This window comes from Cottoperca gobio, chromosome 8 (genome assembly GCF_900634415.1).
Source record: "Cottoperca gobio chromosome 8, fCotGob3.1, whole genome shotgun sequence".
Lineage (NCBI taxonomy): Eukaryota > Metazoa > Chordata > Actinopteri > Perciformes > Bovichtidae > Cottoperca > Cottoperca gobio.
The window spans coordinates 11,451,512-11,465,045 of NC_041362.1; the positions used below are offsets into that span (position 1 = coordinate 11,451,512).

Below are 13,534 nucleotides of genomic sequence, written 5' to 3' on the forward strand. Positions count from 1 at the left end.
CAAAGGCAAAGGCAACTTGGGAGGGAGAGGAAGCAGAGAGCGGCAGAAACTAGGGCACTGTTATCTGGCCCCTTTTTACCAAGTACCAGGAGCAAGACAGAGAAAGAGAAAGAAAGAGCTGTGGACAGGAGAGCGGAGAGGACATCAGAAGTGTAGTGAAGCTGTAGACAGGACGAGGGAACCTCTGGAGTCAACATCCGTCGTCCAGACAAACAAGACAACCTTGACTGTCCTACACAGTCCTTACGATTACACACACTCCATCTCTACACACTAGCATTTCACTTACTCCGGTCTCACACACGTGCAAACGCGGGCACGTGCACGCATACACGTCCACAACTTTGCACGCACATTGAGCAACAACATGTTTGAGGAGCAGGCGACCAAGGTCAAGATCACGTCTGTGGTGATTGTGGTGGGCATGTCGTCGATGTTGGCGGCGGTGGTGACTGACCACTGGGCCGTGCTTAGCCCCCGGGTGGAGAAGCTCAACGCCACCTGCGAGGCGGCCCACTTTGGCCTTTGGAGGCTCTGCAAGAAGAGCATCTTCATCGTGGAGGAGGACCCTCAGGGCAAAGGCTGCGGCCCCATCAGCTTGCCTGGAGGTATGGAGCCTTTTGTTCTTACTGCAGGTGAATGAAAGCGGCTGCTTCATGACAAAGTCACAAAAAATTTATAATATATTCTGATTTAGAGGTTTGTCCTTTGCCAGATTTAAAATTTATGTTAGTGGAAAGTGGATTGGAACGGGTGAAGAAATATTTATACTGCAGTTCTTCTTTATGTATCTGTGTAAACATGCAGGTCAAAGCACACAAAGACAGCACAAACATCCGTCTGCTAGCTTTCATATGCTCACTTTTATCACAGTTAGAATTTAGCCTGGATTTTGACGTATGTGGATTTCAGCTTTGTAGACGTGTATTTTTGCCATCACGTCACAATTTTCAATAATCCATGTACATCCAGTGACAGGCAAAGCAAACAGTAATTAATTTTTCCATTCATCGAAGTCTCAAATATTGCTTTGACATCTTTCATTTTAATGACAGTCTCAGTGGAAGTAAGGAGGAAATAGAGAGGGTCAAGTGTCTGTCCATAAGAGCAATTTTGGTCAGCCTTTTTGTCCACACATGTGGAGCAGTTCTATGGCCAGCTTCTCACTGAAACCATCATTATCTTTCACAGAAGAAGTCTCTGAACAACTGCCAATTAAGCACAGTCGAACAGCTATAGTCAAGTGCGTAATGGCAGAGCATCGCTGCTGTAAGAGTCACAGTTAACACGACAAAAGCATGAATGTCTTCTGTCTGGGCTGATGGACTCTCAATGGAAAATGAGAAATAAAATCCATTTTACCTCACAGGAAGTGTTACATAATTTGTCAGCATATACTCCATATACTCAAATATATACATGTTATTAAACTTCTACATCTTTTGCTTAGTCTGGTTCACAGTGTTAATCAGAGAGCAGTTTTAAGGGAATGCATTTAATTCAAGCAGTATTTTCTGATGCCACTGATAAACCTTTGTTTGGTCAACATTTAAATGCACCAATTTGCAAACTCTTACATAATTACAAGCTATACATTTTTTTAATTTAAATGTGGCAGAGGCTGGCTTTTTGCAGGTCCATTTTGGAAGTTATTTCCCTTCCTTGAATAACATTGCAAACAGTACGGCATTTAAAAAAAAGAAAAAAGTAAGTTAAAAGCATTCTGTATAGTATTAAAATGTATGCTTCTACAGAAGAGCCTTGTAGCTTTAATCACAAGTCCTATTTGAACAGAGCCAGCTCTGGGACAAACAGTGTCTGGCTGTGTGTGCATGCTTTGCAGTCTAACAGAGAGATTTCACTCTTACTCTATCATTGATTTATCCTCCGGCTCCAGCACCTCAGGATCAGTACAAGCCTTAATGAAGTGTGGCTTCCCGCTCCAGCTCATGAGTTAGAGTACACCTGGAAGACTCAGAAGGGATTAAGGGGATTGGGGAATAAAACAGAAGTCTGCATGGGTGGATAGAGGCAGGGGTGCCTCTGTTGACGTGGAAACAGGGAATACTTTCATAGTATTCATGGAGGGAGGGGGGCTTTCAAGTGAGGGGACGTAATACTGTACTGAGACCTGAAAGAGTTTGTAAAATGGAGATTTTTTTACTTATGAGGGAAAATTAGTCATTCTTTCATATTACCCAAAAAAGGGATTCTAGGGATTTGGCGCGTGGCTTTGCAGCTCTGCCATTTGCTCCCACACCAGACACAAGAGTTTTGGTTATATAAGCCCATCTGTTCCTATTTGCGGCCTGGGTGCCATCAGAAATGGACCTGTGAGTGTGGGGGTGTGTCCCTCGTCCAAGTCCTCTGTGCTGTATTTTTAGGTAAAGTCAAAATGACATTAGGTGAAATGCTGATTGGTAAGTTTCCAGCTTTAGAAACCAAGTTTCAGTGACCGTCCTCACGAGGCGAAGCTTATTGTCCTTCTTCAGTGGCCAAGATAAGGCATCTACAGGTTTCTTCTTAGCAGGTGCTTTTATCTTCTGGCACCCAGTTGGTCAATCTGGTTGGTGTAGTTTGACAATAGAGATAAATACAGCCACTCTCTGGCTTCAGCCATTCTGCTTTCTTCTTGATAGAGCGATATCAGGACTGGCAGCATGTCTGAGTGCTGAAGGCTTGGCTGGAGTGCAATTTCACATGTGTAATAGTATTCCACATGTGTTAAATTCACAGGTGTTTTTTTTAAGGGAGTCCGTGTTGAACACCATGAACACCTCATGATGAGGTCTGCAACATGGAGTGATCTTGACTGTTTCCATGGATTTTATATATCTAGTATTCAACCTATAACACCATTGGACAGTAAATATTTAGATATTTTTGGCTCAATTAGCAACACGGCAATTTTTCCAATTGCCAGAAAAAATAATAATATAATAAGATAATTGTCCAAATCCATGTTGATTTTATTTATTATATGTTCACTTCAACACGTGTCACTTAGAAAGATAGCGTGTCCATGTTTCCATCACTGAAGACAAAAGTAAGATAGGTTTTGATTGGTCTGCATAAGTTAATGAGCTCAAGCCTAATGGAGTGGCTGACACACCAGCGTCACTTTATCTGCTTCTCAATTTAATGTGCGTTGGAGGTCGAGCATTTAGCACATAAGCAAAGCACAATGGTGCTAAAAAACCCTGAATTGATCGAGAGTGCAGCATAACAGATTACAACCTTGATGAACAGTACATCCAAGCAAGCAGCGGTGATGTGACCTAACAACATACATTTGCATTTTCCCAATCTGAGTAGGAGTTAGTCGTCCAGAGGCGCGTACACAAACACTTTTTCATATAGGCACAATTACACTGCTTTTGTGAATGGTTTGCATAAGAACGGCATCAAAACAGTGAACCCAAATGACTTTTAAAATGAGCTTCCCACAAATGACGCATGACAGCTTGAGTGCTGTAAAAATCCAACAAACTCTTTATGGATCGCATCATGCTGCTCGGATGAGAAATAAAGGACGTAATAAATGGCCTACACATATGTGTGCAAAGAAGAAGAAGAAGAGGAGTTTACCATAAGAGATGTCTTAGAGCTTCGAATAAGTTATGTTTTCTAGTCCTACAGTGGAAAGCAGCCTGAACACTTTGAATAAAATGTCCCCCTCCACTGCCTCTTTCAGTGACACAATGCTGGTGTCCCCAATTCACACCCTCAAAAGCACCCATGTCACCTAGTGCCACCATTTTTAATTTCTAGACACCCAGTAATTTTCCTCTAGTCTGCCAGCTTCGGGTGTAGAGCCAAAATGTGGAGGTGTGGCGCTGATGATGGCATTCACAAAAACAAGTGTAAGGTTAAAAATTTGGATGAATCACTCCATATTATGTAAATTATAAAGGAAATACATATTCAGAGGAAAAGACCCATTACAGAATGAGATGCTCAGATGTAGTTTGTGTTGTCAATGATGAGAGACAAACTTTAATGTTTAGAATTTCACAATAAAGGTCAGGCTACACATACACACACACATATGCATACATGCATTTACTCACAAGGGGCGTGAAGACTCTCCTGTGCTGCTGTGTCCCAGTTATCAGACCTCCTAGAGGAATAGCCATTCAAATACCACCACCACCCATCCTATTCACATTGACCTAGAATTAGTCGGTCATTCTGCGTGGCTACAAAAAGAACAGCCCCCTCCTTCGCCTAAAAAACCCATCTTCTGTAACACTCCTCTAAGAGATATAGAAGCTATTTTCAAGGCCAAATGTAAATCATCATTTAGATAAAACTATGGAAATGCCAAATAAACCAAAGGACAAGCAGAACCACAAGAATACTAAACTGAAAGAAGAATGAAAGACAAAGTTGAGGTGTGAGAGAGAGAGAGGTTTATGACAGGTGGAGATGGAAGGATGGAGAGGAAGGTGAGGGTAAATGAGAAGCTGCATATCAAAGAGAGGAAGGTGGCAACAGAGTTTAGTGGAAAGAGGCAAAGCTAAAATGACAGGCGGTACCTCGTTCTAATCACTCTCCCCAACTGGAACTAAATCTCCCCATTAGCCTGACTGCAAGGTTAATAATATGCATCCAGATGTTGTCCTCCTCCTGAGTGAAAGTTCAGTTGTTTAGCAGCAGTAAACTCCAGCAGTATAATGTGTCATAAAGACAGAACTTGGCAACACAAGCTCAACTTCTTTTCCAAAGTTCCCAAAGTGGTTAAATCATTTGGATGAATCACGCCTGTGCAACTGCTCTTCCTGTTTTCTGTCTGTTTTACCAAGGTAAAGTACTAAAGAAAGAAGAGATTTATTCTCCTGACTGCCCTTGAAAGATTTTCGAGCTATTCATGTCATTTAGGTTGGCTTGTGAATTTACACCCATATTTGTCATCTGGTCCAACATGTATAACTAACAGCTCCAGCACCCGAAACTGACCTAATGTTTGGTAATAGACCCGATAGGATTACAAAATCACATAATATGATAACTGGGCTGTCAGACCATGTGGTGCTCATGTCAAGAAAGCAAACCTGCTGGCGGTTTATTACTCATGCTTGCAAAAAACAAGCAAGAGGACTTCAAAGCAGCCATAAAAATCATAAACTGGGACAAACTACTCTTAGAAATAACGTGTCAAAATTTTACAGAATAATTACAATCAATTAATTTTTCAATAAAGATGAAACGTATAAACACATTATCGGCCAAACTGAGTGAACGATAATGTCCAAAAATGAATGAAGGAGTGGGACAATTCTCAAAAAATAGGAACAAAATTGAAACTGCCCCATAATAGGCAAAGATTTGCTATGCTAAGAAACAGGGTAACAAGAGAACTGAGAAAAGAAAAGGCCTTTTCATCAAAATCTGTGAAAACTCTCATGGTAACTCAAAGATATATGGAGTCAGAATAAAACTTAACAGGTAAAAACAATATCATAGCAAAGTCAATTTAATTAAAGGTCAATTAAACAATACAGAAACAGAAACAAAACAGCTGGGGGGCTAATGTTAGCTTGCCAGTCATAAAGGTGTAGGGTGATTAGCCGCCATGCTAACAGCATTGATAACTATGCCCACACACACACACACACACACGCACGGACACACGCACCCACACACGCACACACGCACGCACACACACACACACACACACACACACACACACACACACACACACACACACACACACACACACACACACACACACACACACACACTCCTCTTGATTTACATGAGTAAATAGAGAGGACTCGCCAAGCAGTGCACCAGCCTGTTGCTAGGTTACCTCTTTAGTAATTCTTTCTCAACCTGGGTAACAAACAGCTCCTCTGTTGCCTGGTAAACACATACACAGACACACACACACAACACACACACACACACACACACACACACACACACACACACACACGTACAGACAGCAACACACGCACATTGCCCGTCTCTGTATGGACAGAGAGAGCACCTCTCTGCTTTATGGGTTTAATCTCAGTGAGAAGGGATGGTGAGTGGAGGAGAGAGGGGACTCTCTCTTGGCCTTTACCTCCTCTCCGCCCCTCCCTCTCTGCCCAGCTGCCCTTAGAGACAGCAAACAGATAGATGGATGTGAGGGCAATGGCTGCACCCAGGAATTGTTTTTCTATATGAGTCTCTAGTGAAGATTGTGGTCAAAGGACTAGAGGTTTCAATCCTTTATGGAAATGGGTGTTGTGTGATTTCTGTGAAAGTAAACACAACATGGTGGACAGAGAAGGATTTGAGTTGAAAACCTTTTATTTTAGGATAACAGCAAGTCACACTAAAACTGCTGCTGTGATTTAGGGAAGTGCTGAACGTGCATTGGATCCAACAGCCAAAGAGGAACAGCAACAGTTGTGCTTACTGATTCTTAACCGATTTAGAAATGATAAAGCAGTTTTATGCTCGGATAACACATAACATAACATTTTCGGACATCGTGGCTGTGGTCGAATAGTCAAATAAATGACATGCCTATCTCTTTTCCTAAGCACTTTTCCTTGACCTCGATAGTAAGGTCTTGAGGTCATGGAGAGCCATTTGGAGAATTCGTTCAATAAACAAACGTTTTCAATTGTTGAAATGTCATGTTTTTGAAATGTACTGTTTCTAGACAGAAGGTTTGTAAGGGGGGGAGGGGGGGGGAGAGGTTAAATCCATTGAGAGATTTAACATCGATTGGTATTGCAGACACACTGGGCTACAGATACAACCTGAGCCAACTTTCTCCCCCTCTTGTTTCATCTCCCTCTCCCTCTTTCTATCTCTCTCTCTGTTTTACTTTGCAGCACAAAACTGTTCCTACTTCAAACACTTTACCTCAGGGGAAGAAGCTGAAGTTTTTGAAGTGAAGACACAGAAAGGTGGGTGCCCCCTCACTGTCCCCCAGATTACATGTTACAACAAATCTTTTTTTCAGACCCAACTGTTAGTCGATGTAAAGAAAAGTGTAAATTGAATCAGGGAAAACAACATTTTCTGCATGGATATATGCTCAGATATCACATACCTGTGTTACATGTAAGACAATGCAACCAGGTCTCCTACACATTCCTTTCTTACGCAACTAATGTGCAATAGCAAATATGTTTCGTAGGAAATGTTCATGCAGCCTGGGTTTTTCTTCTCATCATAACGAGGAAACGTTTGAACACAAACTCAGTTAAATGTACACCATCCCTCTTATAAGATGAGATAGAAATCTGTTCCAATATCCTCTGATTCATCTTCTCATCCTCGCTGCTTTAGCAAGATTGCTATTTTCAAAGTAGATACATTTACAGGAAACAGCTCCTATGTTGGCCCTTTAAGCTTCCGAAGAACACACAGGGAAGCGTGGAGGGGGGGGACACATCTCACTGTTTTGTACCGAACATGGTCGACAGGATTGTGCATTCATTGTATAGTGTAAGATACACACTACTATGGATTCAGCAGTCATTTGTTGAGTAGTTTTTAAAAACTTTACTTAACACTAACAAACAAATTAACAAAACACTGGATCAGGGTTGAGCAAAAAGATGCACACGTGAAATGCATGAAGACACACATGCTTTCTCAAACAGACCAGCAGTCCTCGGAGAGACGGTCGATTATTTTACACTTGATGTTACTCCACAGTCGGGGTGTCGAAATGGAATAGGATGCTCCAAGGATCATTTCTCTCACAGCTGGAGTTTTAGAGAGAAGGAAAGACTTGAGTATCTTTATCTGAAAATAGACAGAAGAGGAAGAGAAAGAGAGATATGTAATAATCACCTTGTTATAAGCCTGCAGCATCTTATCTGTCATGCAAATGGCATTGCTGCCAGTTTGTATATATTAATGTTTTTAAAGTGATGCTAATTTAAAGGCTAATTATCTGTGTCATAACTCGCCTGAGTGCAATATTGAAACAATAATTATGTAAACGAGACTGCAACCTCCCCTCCTGCTCCTTCCCATTCTCTCATAATTTTTAATCGCTACCACTTTGCCGTCTCTCTTCCTTCCATCTCTCACTAACTCCTGCCTACTCACTGTTTTTCTTTCTGTGGCTTCACTCTCCCTCTTTGTTTCCTATCACTGTCTCTTTACTTCTTTTCTCTTTTATTTATCTGTCCTTAGAGTACAATATCTCAGCGGCAGCCATCGCTATCTTCAGCCTGTTCTTTATGATCCTGGGCACCATCTGTGTCATCTTCTCTTTTGGGAAGGGACGGGACTACCTGCTCCGGCCTGCTGGGATGTTCTTCGCCTTTGCAGGTCAGACGTGGCAGATAATGTGAATCACAGATCAAGCTCTGTCTGGTACTCTTGTCTCTTGTGTTACAGCTCTACTCGAAGTGAGGTGTGTCAGTGTCATCACACCTTTTCTTTTGGTGATGAATACGACTCACAGAACTAATTAAAACAAGTTGACATAGCTGATTTCTCATTTCTAAACTTTTTGGAAGTGGCTGGTGCTGCTGAGAGATGATGTAGCTCATGGGGTGACATTTCCAAAATATTTAAAATAGTTAAAATGTAACTTTTATGGGTGTAAACTCCCATCGAGCATCACATTCATTGTTACAAAGTTAAAAGACATATTTAAAAGACGTTTAAATGTTGAACACAGTTGCCATGAATGCGAGTGAAGCATCTGTTTTCTGTTTTGGCCCACAGGCCTTTGCATCATCATTTCCGTCGAGGTAATGCGGCAGTCTGTCAAGCGCATGATTGACAGTGATGAGACCATCTGGATTGAATACTACTACTCCTGGTCCTTTACCTGCGCCTGCGCCTCCTTCACCTTGCTCATCCTCAGTGGAGGCGCCCTGCTCCTCATCTCCATGCCCAACATGCCACGCAACCCCTGGGAGACCTGCATGGACGCTGAGCCTGACATCTTAGATTAGCCACATGTGATGCAATGCAACCGAAAGCCTGGTTAAAAAGACAAAAAATACAAATACACGTTAGGCCCTTCAACTGTAAATCCTATCCCACATACTTACTGCAAGCATTTTTGCAAAGCATTAAAAGTTGTGTCCATTGATTTCATTTTATGTTAGTAAACCAGCCACAACAAAAACTATAAAGTTCACCTTATCCTCACAGGGTAAAGCAGTTAGAAGCAGGAATTGTTTCGAAAGCTCTTCCTTGTTGATGTGTTTAAGAGCTGAGCAATGATTCAGTAACATCCGAGACCCAACAGTCATCTTGCAAAACCTTTTTTCATGCAAGAATTTACCAAACTCACATTATATTTGTTTTATTTAATAAAGTCCATGTGTGCTTAGTAATTGTTTTTGGGGTTTGGTTTTGTGACAACATATCTCATAAATGCAATGCTGTTTAGCAGCGGTGTCGTAAGTGTAGGATGTTGGAGCTTTCCACAAGCACCTGAACACACCCACACACCAAGTGGAGCATGCTTGTAACTGCATTACCTTGTGACAAAAGAAGTACCTTTAATGAAAAACAAGCTAAATGTCCTGTTTGAAGCAAGGTTTTGCTCATTTATTTTCTTACGGTACTAAAATTAACTCCAACAAGTGGATAAAGTGAGTAAAGAGTAAAGAAAGGATCTAGAGATGAAATGTATAATTTGGAAACAATTTGTAGTAAATGAGGTAAAAAATGCCAACACACCCGAATCGCCCTTTAAGGCTTGATTAGACGTGGATCAGAGTGTTTTATTATATAAACACTATAAAGGGTTTTGCACCATTTTACCATACAAAGAACGTCATGTTCAAAAATATAATGTAACATTGTTTGTGGTTGTTAGTGGCTAATCTGAATTTAACTGCAGTTAATCCTAATTTGTCTGTCACTCTAATTAAAATAAAACTATATTCAAATACTGTTTTATACTTGACTAGACTATAAGAAAAACTACAGTATGACAACAAGCAGTCGGGCATGATCAAACCTTAGGACTTAAATAATCAAATTAGATACAAAAAATAGAGACAACATTAAAAATAATGACAAAAATAAGGAGACTGGATTTAATTTGAACCACACTTACCCAGATAAAGACGGTGAGCCATTGCTCTGTAAATTAGAGTGCAGCCGTGAGTCGTTATAATTGGCTGCCATCACTGCTGCCTCTTCTTTTCTCCAAGAGATTTCTACAACCAATCTAAGCCAGTGATTGTCTGGAGAGAAACCACTTGCCTGATACTCCCTCAATGTTCAAGACCCCTGGTGACCTTAATCCAGGACCTCCAATCCGGTATATTGTCCATAGTATTTGCTGAGCCACGGGGTTATGTGTTATATGTTAGGAAATGTACTCTGCTTTAAAAACTAAAACAAAAAGCAAAACATAAATATAGAGAGAGAAATAATTGACCGTTCGCTAAACCTCAACCCTGAACAACCATTGTCCAATCCTTTTAATTTGAACATACGAACAATAAAGCATATATCTAACATCTTCACAGGCATAGAAACAGTGACTAAGGGAGGTGAGGCTTAGCGAATGGTCAATTGAGAATTTCTTTCAAAAAAATAAAAAATACAGACGGTTGTGGCACTTATATTTACCTTTTTGCAATGCTGTTTTAAATTGTGTTACTTTTCTTTTGGGGCTATATATACATGCAGCTAAACAATATTTATAAGTAGGACACAGATGATTTTAACATTTAAGCATTGACTATAGTTGTAAAATGGTACGTTAAAGCTTGAACATTTTTCTGTTCTGTAGACATGGGGTCTTCAAGGTTTTTCACGCCAAGGATCCCTAAACTGAAAGAGAGACGGAGCAGGGACCCCTGAATATAGCCTGTGTATAACATTGAGTTGTATATTATACTGGACCTACAATCATGTGTAGGGCAGCCTAATGTGCCATGTATAAACATACCTTTGTATAGTTCATACAATACTAAGCTATTGAAATGATAATAGATAGCCGTCGCTAACTAGTTCTTTGTTATGGTTCGGTGCCACACAGTGATTTAGCATAGGTTAGCTAGCCAACATGATTGCACGAGGATTCATGGAAAGTCTATCAATAGACTATCATCAATGTTATGTAAATTAAATGGGCTGTTTTGTTTTATAATCGATTTATCTTTGCTAATAATGTGTTGGATTCATGTTACTTTAATGTGTATTTTCAGACATATTTTAGGTTTTGATAAAACAACAACCTTCAAAACATTATCAATCAAAACTTGTGCAGCCATCTGAGTCACAGTCGCCTGGCTGTAGACAACTATATTGTTGCTGTCAGATGGAAACCTCATTCAGATGGACAGACTTTCTTTTAAGTGGTTTTTTAATTATTTTCATGTTCAAATCATACATGACCTTTTCGATTCCCGTACAATCAACAAATACACACAAATCAGATTTCAACTAAGGGCAGTCTTTCTTCTTTTTTCTTGTATAGATTTTGCACAAGGGTCGTATATCGTTAGCAAAACATCCATTTACGTCTTACACGTTATTTTGAGTCACTCTGGCCTTGAAGCCATTCAGCTGGTGCAGGTGAAGTGAAATTAAAGATCCCTTAATGTGCTGTTTCACACGGGAACATTTTCATTTTTCTTATTGCAATCACAAAAGTTACTTGGTCCTTATACAGGTTTGTATTTTAGAAAACTGAAGCAAAACCTTTTTTTTATATAATCTACTCATGAATCCTGCCATCACATTCAGTTGGACGGGAAGCTGCTGTTTAAATAAGCAATTTAAACATTCAGGTGACAAATAAGAGATGTTTAAAACAATATATACAATAAACCTGTAGGAGTTTAAAGATTCACCCAGGTGAGTATTATCAGTATTATACCAGTAATACCTGTATTTCTTATAAACAATATGCCTGATTTGTATTTTATTTTAGATTTGTAAATGTTCTGATTAAGTATAGCATAAAAATTGACGACTAAAAGGTCAATAGTTATATTTGATGTTGGTCTAACTTCTTGTGTAAAGCTTTTTCCATGTGGGTTTATGGTCTTCTACCAACATGTATTGATGCATCATCATGTTAATTCCTCTTTGCTTCCATTACTGTGGAAATTCTTTTGACACATATATATAATAAGGCAGGCTTTCCTCCTTATGTTTACATGTACCTATAGATAGAGAGTCAATGGATGTACATTTATTCAGGAAATAAAAATGGCATTTCGAGTCTTTTCTTTACTGAGAATTCAACCGTCGTTGTGTCATTGCTCAAACATTCACAGAGTCACTTTGGTCCAGGAACCTCTCAACCAGAAAATGTGGTTAAATTGAGAGTGAAAAATATTGGAAATGCTCCAGAGACTTTACACACTGCAGGTCATGCAGGGCTTTTCAGGGGCGGATGTAATAGATGCGCAAAGCTTCCTAAATTATTCATGAGACCTTTAGCTTCAAGCAAAGAGAGCAGCAAGGGCGGAGCTTACAATACTTACTCTCTGCTGCCTACATTGGTTTTGATCCCTGGAATTCCCTCATGGTTTTGTTTTGTAAGGTTTGCACATAATCCCTGGTTCCATACATGTGAGAAACAATGTGTTTAATATTATGCCAATTAAAAATAGCACACACAAAAAGGTAGTGCTTGTGGATTAGACATTTGTTCATGATAATAATGAAAAGTAATGTGTAAAATAACAGTGCCTTGTTTTCTTCAACTAGTCTATGCATGTAGATGTGAGTTACTTTGGTTTGTCTATTTCTCATTTCTCCCCTACTTATCTTTAGTACTGTATCATCTATACAATGTGCATTGAAACTAATGTTGAATACTTCTAGAGAAGAATGTGAATGTGAATTAAAATGTTATTAGAAAGGCTCCCGGAGATGTGACCACAGCTGTGTGTAGTCTCATGTGTAGTGTCACTTCGTCGATGAGAAAAGCTGACTTATGCAGCAGTGATCCGGTCCTTTGAGTCACTGCTATGAATATAAAAGCCGTGATTCCCTTTGCTGACCTCTGACTGAGAGCTGTCAAAACTGTTACTATTCTGTACACACAGCGGGACAGTTCAAGCATTTTCCATTCAGCTGTGTCCCGCAGAGAGTGCAGAGAGAGAGAGTGCATGAGCTGGCACAAAAAGGTTTAAAATCTCTTTGGTTGCATTTCTTGCAAGTCGTGTTGACAAAGAAGAAAAAGAATGAAATGAACTGAAATGATGGACACGAAGCGATGACAGCAACAGAGAGTTACATAAACACCCAAATGTTGGCCAAACATGATCCTCCAAAGAGCCTGTGAAGCTCGGCCCGCACAAAGGAAAGTACTGAGACACTAAACACTTTTTAGTCAAAGTGCTCAGAGTGCAATTAAAAGTAAAGTAAAGTCTAACATTGCAGCTAAAATCTCTGAATGCTTTCTGTTTTCTTTCCATCCCAATACCTACATTTTTAATACTTGCATCAAATGCTCACTTTTTTAAAAACCTGTGGGATAGACATATTTCCAATACTGTATACTTTCTTATATAGACCTACAACATTTGATGTTCTGCTGATATTATTTGTGCTGATATTACTTTAAAGAGCACTTAGTATT

The 13,534-nt window shown here is 39.9% G+C and overlaps 1 protein-coding gene across 1 annotated transcript; it reads left to right on the top strand.

Annotated features, from left to right (window-relative positions):
- The first annotated feature begins 367 nt into the window (after positions 1 to 367).
- cacng1b (calcium channel, voltage-dependent, gamma subunit 1b) lies at positions 368 to 8,934 on the top strand. The gene is made up of 4 exons (XM_029438161.1): positions 368 to 608; positions 6,834 to 6,908; positions 8,152 to 8,289; positions 8,692 to 8,934. The coding sequence occupies exons 1-4, from the start codon at positions 368 to 370 to the stop codon at positions 8,922 to 8,924; spliced, it is 687 nt and encodes a 228-aa protein (XP_029294021.1). The 3' UTR covers positions 8,925 to 8,934.
- The last annotated feature ends 4,600 nt before the right edge of the window (positions 8,935 to 13,534 follow it).

Excerpts from the sequence above, each read along its gene's own strand:
- cacng1b (XM_029438161.1), top strand. The coding sequence starts at position 368 with ATGTTTGAGGAGCAGGCGACCAAGGTCAAGATCACGTCTGTGGTGATT. Across the intron at positions 609-6,833 it reads CCCCATCAGCTTGCCTGGAG|CACAAAACTGTTCCTACTTC; the intron begins GTATGGAGCCTT and ends TTTACTTTGCAG. Across the intron at positions 6,909-8,151 it reads TGAAGTGAAGACACAGAAAG|AGTACAATATCTCAGCGGCA; the intron begins GTGGGTGCCCCC and ends ATCTGTCCTTAG.